The 13,919-nt window shown below is 32.6% G+C and overlaps 1 protein-coding gene across 1 annotated transcript in view; it reads left to right on the forward strand.

Moving 5' to 3' along the window:
- TRHDE (thyrotropin releasing hormone degrading enzyme) overlaps positions 1 to 13,919 on the forward strand; it is a 395,556-nt gene that overhangs the window by 293,413 nt on the left and 88,224 nt on the right. The window contains exons 8-10 of the mRNA XM_036930808.2: positions 3,002 to 3,067; positions 3,680 to 3,867; positions 8,811 to 8,899. Coding sequence (XP_036786703.1) covers positions 3,002 to 3,067; positions 3,680 to 3,867; positions 8,811 to 8,899 — 343 coding nt within the window. The remainder of the gene's footprint in view (positions 1 to 3,001; positions 3,068 to 3,679; positions 3,868 to 8,810; positions 8,900 to 13,919) is intronic.

Here is a 13,919-nt window from a genome sequence, read left to right on the forward strand (position 1 = left end):
GAATATGTACAGAACTGCATGTGCGAAGAACTAGGAAAGGGAGCAAAAGAGTAGTAGAGGGATTGGAGAGGGACAGAGGGACCAGGCTATGAGGGACATTTTTAAGTTACACTACGTGTTAGTACTCTATCTTGAATGAGGAGGGATTCGTGTGTCTGTTTGATGAAGAGCATCCTGGATGCATGGTAGAAATTAGCTCTGAAGGGGACAGAGCAGAAGTGGTCATCCAGGAAGATTCTAGAGCATGGCTGTCAAACAGTTAATAAGAAGGAGGGATCTTGGGGAAACGTTTAGGATGTGGATCATTGACTGAAGGAAGCAGGAAGGGAGAGAGAGACACTAAAGATGACACCTTGGTTGAGGCAAATGGAAGGGTCCTCACTGGGGAATAGCTGTCAAAAGGAGCTGGTCAATGAGGGAGGGCAGTGGGTTCAGCTCTGAACATGTCCACATTGTATGGATGTGAAGACAGGCACAAAGAGGTTAAGCAGCTTGCCAGACATCGTATAGGCAGAGAGTGTAGGAGCAGGCATTGAACCAAGATAGTCAGTGTCTCCTTCCTGCATTCTATATCAGAATGTAATTTTGCCTAATATGCTTTTAACTTTTAATCAATTTATACTGTTGGTTATATCCCTTAAGAATATTGTAGTGGTCACATTTGTTTTATTTGTTTTTCAATAACTACTTCTGAAATAATTTGAACCTGTGGTTCTTGTCACAGTTAATATTACAACATTCTTATATTTTCTATCATAGTGTGAAATCTGCTGATTGACTTTCATACACATAAATATAAACATAAATTTCCATTTCAGATTCATAACTCCAGACATTTCCATGTTCATTGACTTGTAGGTTTGAAAGGAACTTAAAATCTCATTCATTCACATACCAAATGTTTGAATTCATCTTGTCAAGTGGTTTTTGTACCAAGACATCTATGGTTTCAGTCATAGAAACCTTCCCACACAAATCACATTTCACTGTTTGTAGTTGTTCTCAGCCACTGTTTTCTCCACCAGTTTCCCCAGTACCTAGAAAGCTCCCTGGCACATGTGAAGTGCACCATCCATTTTGTAGATTGAAAGAATAAATAAATGATTCATTATCAGAAATTCACATTCATTCTTCAAGTTTCTTTGCGGTTCTACAAAGTCAAAGCAAAATTTCCTTAACTCAGAATGTATTTTTGTGTGCAAGAGGAAGCCTAAAATAACTAAGGAAAACATTTTGGGATTTTTTGAAAAAAAGAGATGATATATGTAAAATTCCAATAACATCTAAAAATCACGACTACTGGGAGCCTATGAAGACATGCTTTCTGCCCTGAATACAGAGACAGGCAAGTTGGGGCTGTTCGTGAGACTGGGTCATTGACATTTCAGTCTGCCTAAATTGTAAATGTGAACTTCAGCCTGAACTGGGGAGGGAACCAAGAGATGATCAATATTAGGCCAAGGTCAACTCATATTTTGAACAGTTGGATTCTTATGGTTTGTCTATGAGGAGAAATGTGTGGTTATGTATAGGATCTTTCAAGGTCCATGTGGTGTTCCTTTGTTCCTTCTCTTGGATTATCCTAGCAGCACTTTCCATAAACAGAACCCAATAATAAAGTCCTAATTGTAATACTTTTTATTATAGTTTCGCCAAAATAAAATTAAAACGTATGTTCCATGATCACCATTGTTTACAAATTTATCCATGTAAATCCTCAAAGAGCATAAATGATAATTATGATAAGTAAGTTTGAAATAACATATTGAAATCTTGGTCCCTGGGTTCTAAGGGAAATAACCTTCTGTGGCATTTCAAAGCCAAAGTTGGAATTCGGATAGGTTATTCAGGGTTACTTTTTTTTAAAAAAAATAATAAAGTTCTTCGTACCACTCCATGATGATGATGAATTTGTCGATCACAAAATCTGTGTTGGGCGTCGCCTCTCTCTGAGGCTGATTCGGTGGGAGTTGCCGTGTGCCGCACGGAGTCTCTAACAAAGTTGAATCTGTCACAGGCGCTGCAATTTGTTTTTCAGAAAACTTGCTTCCCCAACTTTAATTATCCCCCAAGTGTTCCATTCTACATACAGTACTGAGAGGAGTCAGCAAATTTGTTTTTTCAGTTTCAGTTCTGTCATGTAAATTAGGGTTTTGTCTACTATCTACATGTTGTAGAGATGATGGAATTTCAAATGAAGGAGAGAACCTCCTGTTTCGTACTATACAACACTATTTTCTATTCACTTTTCCACTTTGGTTGCAGAAAAAATTAGTGACAAGTAGACATGACTAAATAACACAGTCACAGTGACATAAATCCTGCTTCTTAGAAGGAAGCAGACGTGAATCTGATAGAAAGTGTGTAGGTTTAACTGCTAATGCCTGAAGTGGGAAATGAGAGGTCCTAAACCCACAAAACCTAAGTACACTTAGGTTTGACATTTTTTTGTTCAATATTAACATGTGTTTCAAACTCATGGAATAACTATCAGTTTTGTATCAGGCAGCCTGTCCTTTGTAGAGAGACGCGGGAACTGGTCAGTAGGTGGACACAGTTGTTACACTTGGCAAAGCAATTGCTCTACACGTCAGCATATATCAGGGTATTTTTCTCAAAACTAAATTTCTTCAATACTTCACCCTGAAAGCCTGATGGAAAAGTTTTCCCTAAATATTTCACAGTGGAGGTAGTGTCTTCAAAATTTCTTGAGGTTGACTTGCCAATTTAGAGGAAGATCTTTGCCCTTGGGAATCCCTAAGGAGTGACTATGGCTATGAAAAATTTTTTTCAGAGATTAGTATTGTTTGATGACTTAAGAAGTATGCTATAGTTAAAACTTTGGAATATTTTAAAATATTTTTCTTTGTTTTGCATGTCTTTCTCTTTGTATTAATGCAATTCCAACAAATGGAAATAGTGAATTGAATTGAGAAATAAATGTGTTTACTGGAAATTGCTTAGCCTTTGAATTGTAATTATGATTTTATATTCTTCGTAGGATTACTTAACCATTCATAAGTATGGCAATGCAGCCAGAAATGATCTCTGGAATACACTATCAGAGGTAAAGTATAGGAAGCTTGAATACCAACACCTCTTTTTGAACTGAGTTTATAAAACATTCATAACTTTTATTGACATAGTTTGTTTTTACTTTTTGTATTTCCCTTTTCCTCACAATGCTTTCTTGTTTTATTTTTGATATAATGTAAACATAATGGGGTTTAAAATTACTGACACTGAGTAGTAGTAAAAGATACTTTACTCTCAAACATAATACTTCTGACATATTATTTTAATATGGTATCAGATATTCATGGTTGAGAGAAAAATTGACCTTAAAGAAATTTTTTCTATCTATGAATAATAAATTTAGATTTGATACTAGACATACTGGGGATACTTAATGATGCCAAGAGTACTTGCCTTAATTAGAAAATGTGCTTTATCTTCCATTAGGTAAAAGCTTTAATGTTAAAGCTTTCATTTCTACATATAGGCATGAAATTTAACTTAAGACAAGAAGATTGATTTTACTAACATTATATTAGCTTCACTGATTTTAATTAAATGTTTTCATACTTAAGTAAATCACAAAGGTAAAAATGAAAATGGTTTAATGTTATGTTTATAGTTCATGTTTATAAAACTAATTTATACAATTTTGGTTATAAAGGCTTTAAAAAGGAATGGAAAATATGTAAACATACAAGAAGTAATGGATCAGTGGACTCTGCAGATGGGTTATCCTGTTATCACCATCTTGGGAAATGCAACAGCAGAAAATAAAATAATTATTACCCAACAACATTTTATTTATGACATCAGTGCTAAAACTAAAGCACTTCAACTTCAAAACAGCAGGTATAACCCTCTTTCTTACATGAAAAACAATTGCTCTTTTGTGTCACTTTGCATTTTTAATGTTTTAAAAGCATTGATAACACAATTATGAAATGTAAGTGAAATATAGTTTTCATTTCCTTATTTACATATGGTAGTTTCATTTTGATTCTCCTATTTCCAGGTATTTTAACTGTCAAGGTGACAGCACACCAAAGTTATTTTAAGAAGACAGCGTTTCAGTTATCATGGTGATTTAAAAATATATATGTGATTTTTTTTTTCTTTCCCTGTAAATGTTCATTGAATTAAATTCAAGAAAGTTAAGATGCATTGAAGTGAGTTAAATGGAATTGAGCAAATTGAGATTTATAAAATTGATGAGAACAGAGACTAACAATCCAGAAAGACTAATTAAAACAAGCAAAAAACCACAACTAGACAAAATAATGTCTGAGCCGAAGGAATTCAAAAACCAGATTCATTTAAAAATGGTCTAAGTGTCAGTGCTACTTAGTATCAAAATGTGACCTCTTCCCTCATTTTTAGTGTTTAAAACCACTAAGCGACAACATAACAGAATTTTGATTTGTTGTTACTTTAACTGTCTTTTGAAACTCTTCATTACTGAAAATTCAGCACATGGTGTTTCTTTCTTCTCTATTTCATGTTTTCTTACTGTTTTGTGTCTTATTAAAGGCTGAACCACGAAAAGACAGTAGAACTGAAAATAGTCCATTTAATTTTTACAGGGTGCCCTGATAAGAGGTTGGGGTGGGTCTTTAGCAGAGAGGAATGGAGGTTAAAGGTAATAAACAAAATGAGGTGTTTGGATAAGGTTGGTCATGCAGTCTTCCATTGTCTTGGACTATTAGGAATCTAACTTTTATTATTCACCAGTATCTAAGAGATGTGAAGCTTATATTGAATTTTCTTTATTATCTCTAAGATAATAAATCTCTTAAGACTGGAAACCATTACCAAGTATGCTAGCTCCAAAACGGGCTATATAGGTAGAAGTAATTGAGAAATTCATGAATGTTTTCTGGTGACTAAATTTGGAATCCCATTTAGGAAATTATTGCCTTAAATTTGCTCAACTGTGTGTATTGGCCTTCAACAAACTGCCCTTACAATCCAGTTGTTTGGACCCGTGGAATACAGTATTACCCCACCACATGGTCAGGGTCTGACTGTCAATGTTTCTTCACCCAGCCTGGATTCCCCACAGCTGACAAAAGCTACTTCTGAGCAGCCACTGTCTGGTTCCTGGCTAAACTTACTAAGGCATCAACCCTGGCCTTGCTAGGAAGTACACGAAACCTGCTTGACTGTGGCGAAGTTAGATTCAGCCTTTGAGAATGATCAGTCTGACACAACGTCACTGATGCAGAAAAACATTAAAGGACACGCAGATGACAGAGCAAATTTTGAACAAAAGTATTCTGTCAACCAATAACATGCATCAGATGTATTGGTCATGAGTCTGACTCTTAAAGGAAGAATTTCTCCCAGACTCTATATGTATATATAACATCTACAGAGCTTTGCTTTTGCTAAAGTTATAAGATCATATGGGTGATTTTAAATCCTGAGAACTTGGCATATAAAATATCAAGAGTAAGATAATGAATATTGTCCCTTTAATCTCAAAAACTCCTCTGTCTATTTTGAAATAATGGAGCTTGTGGTTGAAAATTTACTATTCAGTTTTATATGATTGATCATTTAATTCACTATGCCATTGTGGTCAAAGCTTCAATACGAATTCTATCTGCTCCTTGTATATAGCTTTACTAGACTTTTATCTGCATTGCAAACAATAGATGTAGTGCAACATGATGCCCATCTATGCCAGAAATCCCATGAATTATGGGTATTTTCTGAGCCAGTATAATCAGTTTTTTGTCTTAAATTTTGTAGAGGATGCTGGAATATCATTACATGTCTAGAACATTTTTAATGCATATGGTAATTATACTTTTCATATGTAGTAGCTATATTACAGCATAGAAAAGAAGGCTTTGCTCTTTACATAAATAATAATTGCATCAAGTTACTTGATATGTTAAAGTGGGTAAAATATTTGCTAGAATTTTGGAATTTGGGAAGTTGTGAATTTGGATAGCTTTTTTTTTGGCTTGTTTATGAAGTTAGTACATTGCAGTGTTAAGCAATGTCTGCTCATCCACTTTTGGAGATTCTGAGTCCTATTATTCACTAATATTTATCTCTACAGTCATATTTTCCTTTTGTTATTGACCCAATGACAGCAAACTCTGAACAGTTTTTCACAAAACCTACATTAATGCTTCACTAATATTGGTACTATTTTTTAAAAAAGATTTCTCACTCAAGCTAAAATATGTATCTATTATTGTCTACCTTAATGTAATCATTAAAAAATAAAACCTAATAGTTTTTTAATACTGATAAAGAGAGGTATTCCCAGAGTCTGTAAAGAAAAAAAAATATCTTAGAGGTCTTTTGAAATGCATTTGTTTTTGTTTTTGTTTTTTTATGCTTAAAATGAGATGATTAAAATTCACTTAAGTGGCTGGGACCCAATCTAATTTCACAAGTTTTCTTCTGGTGTCCTTTTATAATATAACCCCCCTGCACCTGAGATTTCTTTGTAGCATATCACACAGAGCTCTTCACACAACAGTATTTAGTGTCTTCCAGCCTTTGAGGTTGTAATCATAAAGCAACATCATTGCCATGCTTTTATTGATTTTAAAATGAAATTTGTGAAAGGATCAAATGTTTCATCTTTTGTTTGGAAAGTTAGGAAAAATGACATCATATGATAGTACAGGAATTCAAAAATGAATACAAATTTTCAATATGCTTGTTATTTTGTAATTTTTATTTTGTCTGTGTGATAGTGTATACATACACAACTTCTGCCGTTTAGAAGGTTTCTTGAATATATGTGTAATTGACTATGAGCAACAAGGTTTTGATACGAATCATTTTCCTATACCTTGGAGACTTTTGCTAAAACACAAATATTGAAACATACCAATTTTATCATAATTACTAGTTTCATTATTAGAAGATTACAGTTTCAATAAATGCAAAATTGTGTTTATATTAGTGGCAAAGTATATTTCAAAAACATTTTATGATCATGCTGCAAAAAAGACACATTTATCCTTGAGAATTTTTAAACATCCTCAATTTTATGTTTCTTGCCCTTTAGCTGATACTTAGTGGACCAAACTCAATGTAGAAGATAAGTTCTAAAAAGTCAAGTTCATAAAGTTAATCTCTGACTTGCTTGTAGACTGATTTGGTCCCTTTACTTCAGTCCAATGCATTCAATCCACTTCAACAGCAATTTATGGAATGGCTTACTTTCCTAGGCTTTTGCAAAATCTTTGGTACACAAAATGAGCTCATAGATTAATTTGAGAATCGGATGCAGAGTCAGGCATCAGTGTCTCAACTAATTCTTCCAAGGAATCATAAAAGGGTCATTATTTTTAGAGAACAGCGGCAAAAAGCCATATGTCAATTTTCTATGTCTTCTTCACAGTAAATGTTATTAAATATTTGGGGCATATTTTTAATACTATGTCAGAAGCTTGGAGCTATTTGTTAAGAGGTTATACGGGTTGTGTTCATTAATTTCTACTTTAAAAATAGTACATGCTTCACTACTATAGGTTGCTTATTTTCTGACCAATTGTATGGAGTCCATTGCAGTATAACCTACTATCTCCACATACTGGCAACTCAAAAATGTTTCTCTGATTAACTACAACATACACTTTTAAAATTTAGAATCTTAAATATACTATTTTAACTTTCCATATTGGAGATAGCAGTTGGTATAAAATTGTGAATTTCTTCTGGTCTTCTTTTTTGGATCTTTTACTATTACTGAATTCTATTTATTATGAATAGAAAATATGAAATGATTATATTCCACATGACAAATTGAAAGGACATAACTTCCCCTCCCATCGCCCAACAGACATTCATTATATTTTTAGTTTTATATAACCCCAGACATGTTCCCTGAAAATTCTCAATTCTCCATTCACTCTCACAACTAGCAAGCTGACACAGTATCTCTTTTTATGTTTTTAAAATAATCAAAAATACATCAATGTAACCTGGCTATATTTTAGAGAAAGAAACAATATGTAGTCATTGGACTTATTGTAAGGCCATCTAGCTTATCTCTGGCTCCTCATCTGAGATTAAATTGATATGCTTCATGTACAAGTACAGGTCCCAATTTTTATCCTATAAAAAGTCAAGTTATAGAAAATGCTTCTCTTTAATAGCTGAGACTCATGACTGATCTATGCACATTGGTGGATGATTTTACACATCCGTTTGGAAATTCCTTTTCAGAAAACAGAGCATTAAGTGTGTCCCACAGTGTTCTTTATATTGATGTGGATTTTAGAAGCATCTGATTTGTTTTGCTTTTGTTCCTGCTTCCTTAACTTTAGGTGTGCTGTATTAACCCTCCTATAAAGTATGATTACAGTGTTTTTTAGAATAGACAAAATTAATGAGGAGAATGTTGAGACGTAAATGCATAAAGCCACTGCAATGTACATTAATCTAATGTAGAAACAAGTAGAAAGGCTTTATTTTGAGACTTTAATCAATATATGGTGTGGCTCAGATTTATAGATTTTAGTTACTTTTTATTCATAATGCAGAGGCCAATCTGTTTTGTTTGTTTTTTTTTTTGAAAGATATATTATTTTGTTGGCAGTTCCCCTTCTGTATTGAAATTAAACTCTTAGAGGCCAAGTCTGCTTAGTGGCATTGAAAGAGTGCATATATCTTCTTGGCTTATTCTTTACTTTTATGACTAGAGAAACTTTTTAATTCCCTTAAAGCAACTAATAACAATCACACTGAGGGTGCACAGCAAATGTTATTTGTTTATTTGTTATAAACATTTTTATTCTTAAAGCTTCTCTCTTATTTTGCAGTTACCTGTGGCAGATTCCTTTAACTATTATGGTAGGAAATAGAAGCCATGTGTCTTCAGAAGCAATTATTTGGGTGTCTAACAAATCAGGTAAAATATATATTTCCCCTGGAGGAACTATTTGGTTTCAAATAATTGTTAAGAAACTTAACCTCTGGTTTCATTTGTTATAAAAATGTAAATGAAGACAAATTAGAAAGAGAATTTAGAGGAATGATTATCACAAAATTAAATATAATATAGTTTCTATAGTCTAATTTCAGTCTCCCTATATAATTATGAGATTTATTTGTGTCTTTGGTGATGAAGACAACATTTAAAACAAAACATTTCTAGTATGAGTTTATCTGTTTTAAACTGTATCATTTTATAATCCCAAATATAATTAAATTACAATCGTAACTCCCAATGGAACAGCATGCCAAATACTGAAACACAGGCCACATATTAAGTCTGTGTCTCTGCTGTCTCCTCTTTACCAGACTGGCACTTTAAAGAGTGGATGAAGCAATATAATCCATAGAATTAGATAATTATAGTTCCAGAAGGGAGAGGCATTGATAGATCACCAATTCATCTCCTAGGAAGGGTCAACTCCCAAGGAGCAGGGAAAGATGAGATTCTATTCAATTTCTAAAAATCTTCCAGTAAGATACTGATCCTCTATTTCAATTCACTGTCAGAAAGCTTTTTCTTCAATCCAATCTAAATCTTCTATGCTGAATTGTGAACCCAGTCTCTTTATTTCTGTTTTCCATTGAACTGAAGAAAAAGCCAATTATCATCTTTTACGCAATATTTTATTTAGATTTAGATGGTCAAGTGTGTCCACATTTTGTTTTTCTTACTCCTTTCTTGCATTTTGTTAATTGATGTTATCTTGCTATCTCATAAGCATTTTAAACAGCTGCAAATGTTTTTTGAAAAAAGGTGAGGTATAAATAAATTACAAAATAAATATTGTTTTGTTATTAGATCAGTCTTGCTATTATAAGGGAGATATAGGTGCTCAAAATACATACAAACATCTATACAAAAATAGTTCTTACAGCAAAATCTATTCTGCTTAACAGAAATATAAACACTTGATTTCCTATTGAAGTTTTATTCAGATTTCATGTTATTGTATTTTTAACACAAAATCACCAATTATGAAAATATGTGCTTTCGTTTATATACATTGTGTATAAGGCATTCATATGTAACGTGAAATTGAAATGCATACTTTAAAATTACTGGTGTTTCTCATTTAAGTTGCTTATTATAATCTATTCTTTTCATTTCCTGGAGTTACTATTTGTATCATAAATCTGAATTCACATTCACTGTATTATTTGTCTTTATATTTCTCTTTTACCTTCATGTAGTTGTTTTATCTGTGTAATTTATTATGAAATGATGAGTGAAAACAATGAGGTGTTACTGTAATGATCCAGCTATTAGACGGCATATCAGATCAAACCATAGAGTTGCTAGGAACATTAAATAGAACCGTTCTCAGAAATAAAGTAGACATTTCTTGTTGGGAGGTAGAACAGACACAGGAAAATTAGAAAAGTGCAAATACTGATCAAATGTCAGGATCAGCCCAAAACTTCATTTCAGATCATGCCAGGATTCAGGGCTAGTCTGATTTTTCTTAGATACTCTCTCCAGGTCCATTTCCTCTAACTGTCTAGTTATTTCCATGCAGTTATTCATGGCATCCTTGTATGCCACAGAGTATCTAGAATAGTATCTCACTTTTCTTGACCAATAGCCACAGGTTGTTGTATTTGAGAAGTTGTTTCCATTTACAGTCTTTCATTATTAATCAGGAATAATAATAACATGATATATCAAACCATCTGTTTGCCTAAAATACCACCTATATTAATACACATGGTTGTTACACACAGCTACATGGTTTGTGTGCTGCTTAACTCTGGGAGGTGATATTTACATAGACTATGATTCTAATGACAAGCTCCTTCACCCCAAAGTTATACAGTGGGCAACTTACAAAGTATAATGTGTCATTTTCCATTAAATCATAGCAGAGTTTCGTGGTTGTTAAAACATTGTCCCAGTTGAAATGTTGAGCCCATACCAAGTAAAATGTTTCTTGTCAACTTTATAAATTCATAAACCTGTAAGAAGTTTCCAAGAGGGACAACCTTTCTATTTTTACTCTACAGTAGCATTTTAACTGTATTTGGTTTTATCTTGAAGTCCTTCATTCTGATGACAAATAGAAAACTGACATCAGGCAAAGATTAGGAAAAAGATTGTTAACTGCTTCCTTTTATGTGTTGTTCTTCCTTTTTTTTTTTTCTAAATTCAAGATAGAGTCAACTAATATCAAGGAAAAGTGTTGCTCCTTAAAAACATTACAAAACTATTCTGGTCAATTCTTATCAACATATGAAACAAAATCCACGATCATATACTTTTGACACTTTAATTTCTTAAAACTCTTTAGATTAATATCTAATTAGTTTCAAGTTAAGGCATATATGATTTTAGCTCAAAATAGTTTTAAAACCAATTTTTAAGTTACTGAAGGCAGGTAAAAGGATTTATCTCTTGTTTTTACTATGAAAATACTGAGAAGGCTGACATTTATACATGTAATATCTTGCATATGGACTGACTATTAATTAATGTACAATGGAACAGAAGAGATTTAATGGGAAATGTTAGGAAAGAAAAGATTCAAAATAAAGGGGAAACTGATGCTGCAAATTAGAAGTAAACATTAAAAATAGCTTAATGCTGTAGTCTTTACCTTAGTTGGGTTTTTGTTTATTTTAAATTCTGATTTTCTACAGTTAGCCACCATTGAGGAGAAAGGCCTAAACTCCTTTCTCTTTTTATTCCACAAGAAAGTATAGAATGTAAAAACATAAAACATTATAAAATATCAACTACTCTGTGCCTTGATACAGTCTAAGTTTTGTGCCATTTTGGACACATTCTAAATGTAATTTTAAATTGTTATTACTAACACTCAAAATATAACTTCCACACTTTTTATTATGGCGCTCATTCACATAGCTGCCTCATTAGGGCATTGGAAAAGAGCGCTTTAAAATTCATTGCTCTTCATTAGTTGATTTGAAAAACATTTTTGAGGTATAATTAACTAGAATGAAAAGGATACTTAAAAATCTATTATTACAAAATCTTCCTGGGAAACATTTCTCCAAAGATTTCATTTATAACAAAGGCATAAAAATATTCATGGGCAGTAATAATCTGTAGGTTTTGGTCATCAATTTAATGATAGCATACTGTAAAACAATAGATGCCTGCCTCTCTTAGTCTCATCATATGACATAAAAGGTATAGGGATTGTTTTCCTATTTTGTCAGCTGCCTGCAAGTTGTTGAATTCAGTAAGTTTGAAAACTAGAGCCAATTGTTTCCCATGAGGTGAAGTTGTGCCAGTTACCTAAAATGTGTAAATAGGAAATAACTTAAAAAATAGATGTAATATTATAAGAACCATGACCATTCCAAAACTGTAAAAACCTAAATCATATGCTCATATATTTAACCCAATCTTTTAATATTGTAATTTCTTAAAACAAACACCTACTTCTTAGATGAAACTGATCAAACTTGCTCTTAACCCAAGTGAATTCAATCACAGTTTTAATGTGTTGCTATAAAAATCTTTGTATTCTTGAAGAAAGTGTTAGGGTTACTCAAGAGAAAAAATACCCTCAGTATTTCAATCTTAATTTTTCTCCACTCAAGTCAAACATAATTAATTAAATCTCTCTTTATGAGGTTATTTTAGTTTTAAAAATGCCATATTTTTAAATTATTTATTTTTATTTTTACATCTGTAAAATGGGGTGACATTCTAAAGCTTCATATAAATTGTGTGGCTAGACATACTGAGTTTTTGAAAACAAGCAAATACAAAGCATCAGAAACTTGGAAAGCTATGAATATTTTAGAGCACTATATGATAGATTTATTTTCCTAGGTACCATGGATTAAGCTGGGTGAAATCTCTAAGAAAAACAACCCCTTCTTCCACTGACTCACAGAATAGGAAGGGACTTTACATGTCATTACTGGGCCCTTAGGTGATAGGCTAGGAAATTGAGAACCAAGGAGAATCCATGACCTATGTTCAAACATTCATGTGTAGGACAGTTGAAACAAGAATCCAACTTCTCTACTCCTACTCTCCTTGTTTCCAACACTATTCCCCCCTTTTAAATCAGTATACAATGTGAAAATGCATATCATATTAGAGCATAAGTGTTATACCATCTTGTATCAATAGAGTATAATATAGTATAAAGGACCAAAGTCAGGACACCTGAGATGGACCTTTTACAGCTTTTTTGGACAATTTGATTAATCTGTCTAATCTCATATTTTTATCTGTTCCAAAAGATATTATTTATAAAGGTAACAGGAAGTTGGAGTGCTATTTGAGACATTAAAGTTTAGATTTTGTGTTCAGCATACAGCTTTTGTTTTACTGTATATTTTTGAAAATTGGTAATATGTAATGTTTTGGATTAATCAGCCCATCCCATTCCAGACCTGAACAATTAGTGATCATTAATGTTCACCCAATAATTTTTGCCTATAACCTCTTCATAGGGAAATATATTTTCCATGGGGCTTATATTTGAGAGACAGTACTCTGTAAATTCAATGTTGCTTATGAATAAATAGAAAGAAAACCTGTTCTACAATCTGATGTGTTAAAACCTTTATAATAGAAAGAATTAGAGATGGTGCCTCTTATTCAGAATGGACTAATGGTTTCTATGATGCATTTTCTAGTTTTGCGTCATTGTGTAAATTAGATTGATCAGTGGTGTGTGTGTGTGTGTGTGTGTGTGTATGTGTGTGTGTGTCTATGTTTGTGTCTCTGTATAAAATATAAAATATAAATTTTAAATAAACTTCATATATAAGCTATGAATCATGAGTCCTGAGAGCATCAACAAAATGACTAGAATTATAAACTCTGGTTTTGGGAGGTCAATAAAGACTAAATTTAAAGTGAATGGAATCCTCTATCTACCATATTTGAAGGAGTTAAATGTGTAAGTTATAAGATTTCTTTTACTGGCTTCCTTTAATTAAATTAGCTGGTG

This window comes from Manis pentadactyla, chromosome 10 (genome assembly GCF_030020395.1).
Source record: "Manis pentadactyla isolate mManPen7 chromosome 10, mManPen7.hap1, whole genome shotgun sequence".
Lineage (NCBI taxonomy): Eukaryota > Metazoa > Chordata > Mammalia > Pholidota > Manidae > Manis > Manis pentadactyla.